This window comes from Pyrus communis, chromosome 6, assembly GCF_963583255.1.
Source record: "Pyrus communis chromosome 6, drPyrComm1.1, whole genome shotgun sequence".
NCBI classification, from domain to species: Eukaryota; Viridiplantae; Streptophyta; class Magnoliopsida; order Rosales; family Rosaceae; genus Pyrus; species Pyrus communis.
Genome location: NC_084808.1, coordinates 28,736,915 through 28,740,488, shown reverse-complemented (window position 1 = coordinate 28,740,488; position 3,574 = coordinate 28,736,915). Strand labels below are relative to the sequence as shown.

Genomic DNA, 3,574 nt, shown 5'->3' with positions numbered 1-3,574 from the left:
AATGGAGGATCTAGTCTTCCTAATTCCAATCATACTACTGGCTCTTACAACACTGGGAGTTACCACAACTTTGGTAACTTTAAGAGTAACAATTTCAGGGGCAAAGGGAGAGGCAGATTTCAATACAATTCAGGTCCTAGATTTTCCAACGGTAATCTTGGTATTCTTGGTACTCCAAAGCCATATCAATCTCACTGCCAGGATCACCCTTCTGAGATTCCTACTTGTCAAATATGCAACAAAAAGGGTCATGTTGTTGCAGATTGCTTTCAAAGACATACCAACACTGCCTCGAGCTCTCCTATTCAATGTCAGATCTGTTGGAAATATGGACACTCAGCTCTTTAATGCTATCACAGAAGTAATTTTGCGTATCAAGGGAGGCCTCCAACCACTAATCTCAGTGTTATGCATGCAAATCATCAAGCTTCAGCATCATCTGACCAGTTTTGGCTTGCAGATACTGGTGCTACCCACACATGACCTCTGACTTGGCAAATTTGGACCTTTCTACTTCATATCAAGGCACATATACAATTACCACTGCCAGTGGTGCAGGTTTGCATATTTCCAATATTGGCACGTCTAAATTGGTTGTTCCTTATCATTCCCTCACTCTTAAGAATGTATTACATGTTCCAAAGCTTTATCAGCATCTGTTATCCGTTTATCAACTATGCAAAGACAATAGGTGCAGATTCATTTGTGATGATGTGTCTTTTTGGGGTCAAGACAAATCCACAGGGACAATCCTACTCAAGGGGCTGTGTAGAGCTGGTTATTATCTTATACCATTCACCATTTCACAGAAGCCAGATTCATCACCTACATCTCATTCATGTTTCCTTGCAAAACCAGTTCACTCAAGCATATAGCACAAAAGGCTAGGGCATCCATCCAATGCAATTACTTCTGTGATTCTACATCAATCTCAAGTACCTGCATCACTAGACACATGTTCATACATTTGTACACCATGTTTAGAAGGCAAGTTCACCAAATTACCATTTCAATTCCCTGTAACCAGATCTGTACATCCTTTAGAAAAAATCCACAGTGATGTATGGGGATCTGCCCATTTCCTATCCTATGAAGGATTTAGGTATTATGTAACCTTCATAGATGATTGTACTCGTTACACATGAATTTTTCCATTAAGAAATAAATCAGAAGTGTTTGCTACTTTTGTTCATTTTCATGCCTACTTGACTACACAGTTTTCTGCTATAGTTAAAATATTTCAAAGTGATGGTGGTGGTGAGTATACAAGTACCAAGTTCCACCAATTTTTAGCACAACATGGGATTTTACATCACAAATCATGTCCCTATACACCTGAACAGAATGGTTTAGCAGAGAGAAAACACATGCATATTGTAGAAACAGCTGTCACCCTTCTTCAAACTGCCAAACTCCCTAACCAATTTTGGGTTCATGCTTGTGCTACAACTACTTACTTGATAAATAGGATGCCTTGTGCTTCTTTACACATGAAGTCCCCTTTCCAAATGCTATATCACACTGTTCCTGAGATTAATCATCTCAGGGTTTTTGGGTGTGCATGTTTTCCTTTGCTCAAACCATATACTTCTTCTAAACTTCAACCTAAGACAGCAACCTGTGTGTTTTTGGGATATGCCAGTCAATACAAGGGGTTCCTATGTCTAGATATTGCCACTGGGAAAATTCGAGTGTCCAGACATGTTTTGTTTGATGAAGCCAGCTTTCCATACTCAACGTTCACAGTGTCACACACTTCAAAATTATCTTCTGCATGCACCCATGTTATCTCCAATCATCACATCAACAAATCAAGCAGTCACACCCTCATTTCATTTCATCTCATCTCCCACCACAGAGTCATTGTCTATGCATTCATCTAGTGCTTCAGAATTTTCTTTTGAATCTCGAACCTCAGTATCCTTGGAACCCGTTGCATCTTGTGCTCCAGAGTTTGATTCTTTTCCTGCCCATAACACACCTGCATTACACATACCCTGTGCCTCTTCCTTACAACAATCACCTCCACCCAGCTCCAGTCCACAGCACCATATCCATGTGGATCCTGATTTCCACCCTGAGAGACTCAATGTGGTTCTGCCTATCCCAATGAATGTGCATCCCATGCAAACAAGGTCTAAGAATGGGGTGTTCAAAAAGAAAGCTTTGTTAGCTACAATTGCTTCTGAACCAAAAACTTTCAAAACTGCTTCCCAAGTGTCTGAATGGCAGATTGCCATGCAAGAGGAAATAGAGGCTCTTCATTCTCAACAGACTTAGTCTTTAGTTCCATTACCACCTAATAAGAACCTAGTTGGATGCAAATGGATCTACAAAATAAAAACACATGCAGATGGGTTTGTGGCAAGGTACAAAGCCCGACTTGTAGCACAAGGGTTTAGTCAAGAAGAGGGTGTCGATTATTTGGAGACTTTCTGCCCTGTGGTAAAACCTACAACTATAAGGTTGATTTTTGCCTTAGCTGCTCAATTCAAGTGGTCTCTTAGGCAGCTAGATGTAAAAAATGCCTTCTTACATGGTATTCTTCAAGAGGAAGTATATATGGCCCAGCCTCCGGGGTTTGAGAGTGTCACACATCCTTCACACTATGTTTGCAAACTCCACAAATCATTATATGGTCTTAAACAGGCTCATCGAGCCTGGAATGACAGGTTCACTAGCTTCTTACCAAGCTTGGGATTTCAAGTCTCACAGGCTGATCCCTCGCTGTTTATACAACAGTCTACCAAGGGCACGGTGTTATTGCTTTTGTATGTTGATGATGTCATTCTCACAGGTAGCAGCTCTCCATTGATCAACCAAGTGATCACAGCTCTCATTGCAGAATTCGAAATGAAGGACTTGGGTCTTCTGCACTACTTCCTGGGTTTGCAGATCAGTTACACCTCAGAGGGATTGTTTGTGTCTCAAGCAAAGTATATTAATGAGTTAGTTGATAAAGTTGACCTCCAATACTCTAAACCGTGTGCTACACCATGTCTCCCATATCACAGACTTCTCAAGGATGATGGGAAGCCATATCACAGTCCGGATCAATATAGAAGTGTTGTTGGAGCTCTGCAGTATCTTACTTTCACCATACCTGACATAGCATTTTCTGTCAATCAAGCTTGTCAGTTTATGCACAATCCTATGATTTCTCATGTTATTGCAGTTAAGCGAATCCTCCGTTATCTCAAAGGGACATCAACTTATGGCATTCATTTTAAACCCGAACCATTGCATCTGCAATTTTATAGTGATGCAGATTGGGCAGGTGATCCAAATGATCGCAGATCCACTTCAGGCTTTGTTGTATTTCTTGGTTCCAACCCCATCTCATGGGCATCAAAGAAGCAACACACGGTATCTCGATCATCCACAGAAGCTGAGTATCGAGCTTTGGCAATCACAGCTGCAGAACTTGCCTGGATTCGATAATTATTCTGTGATATGCATATACCTTTACATTCCTCTCCGATGATATATTGTGACAATGTCTCAGCTATTGCCCTCTCTACCAATCATGTGTTCCATGCCAAATTCAAACACATTAAGATCGACTACCATTTTG

At 40.9% G+C, this 3,574-nt stretch overlaps 1 protein-coding gene across 1 annotated transcript; it reads left to right on the top strand.

Moving 5' to 3' along the window:
- The first annotated feature begins 2,562 nt into the window (after nucleotides 1-2,562).
- On the top strand, nucleotides 2,563-3,441 carry LOC137736395 (uncharacterized mitochondrial protein AtMg00810-like). The gene has a single exon (XM_068475671.1). The coding sequence runs from the start codon at nucleotides 2,563-2,565 to the stop codon at nucleotides 3,439-3,441; it is 879 nt and encodes a 292-aa protein (XP_068331772.1).
- Nucleotides 3,442-3,574: the final 133 nt, after the last annotated feature.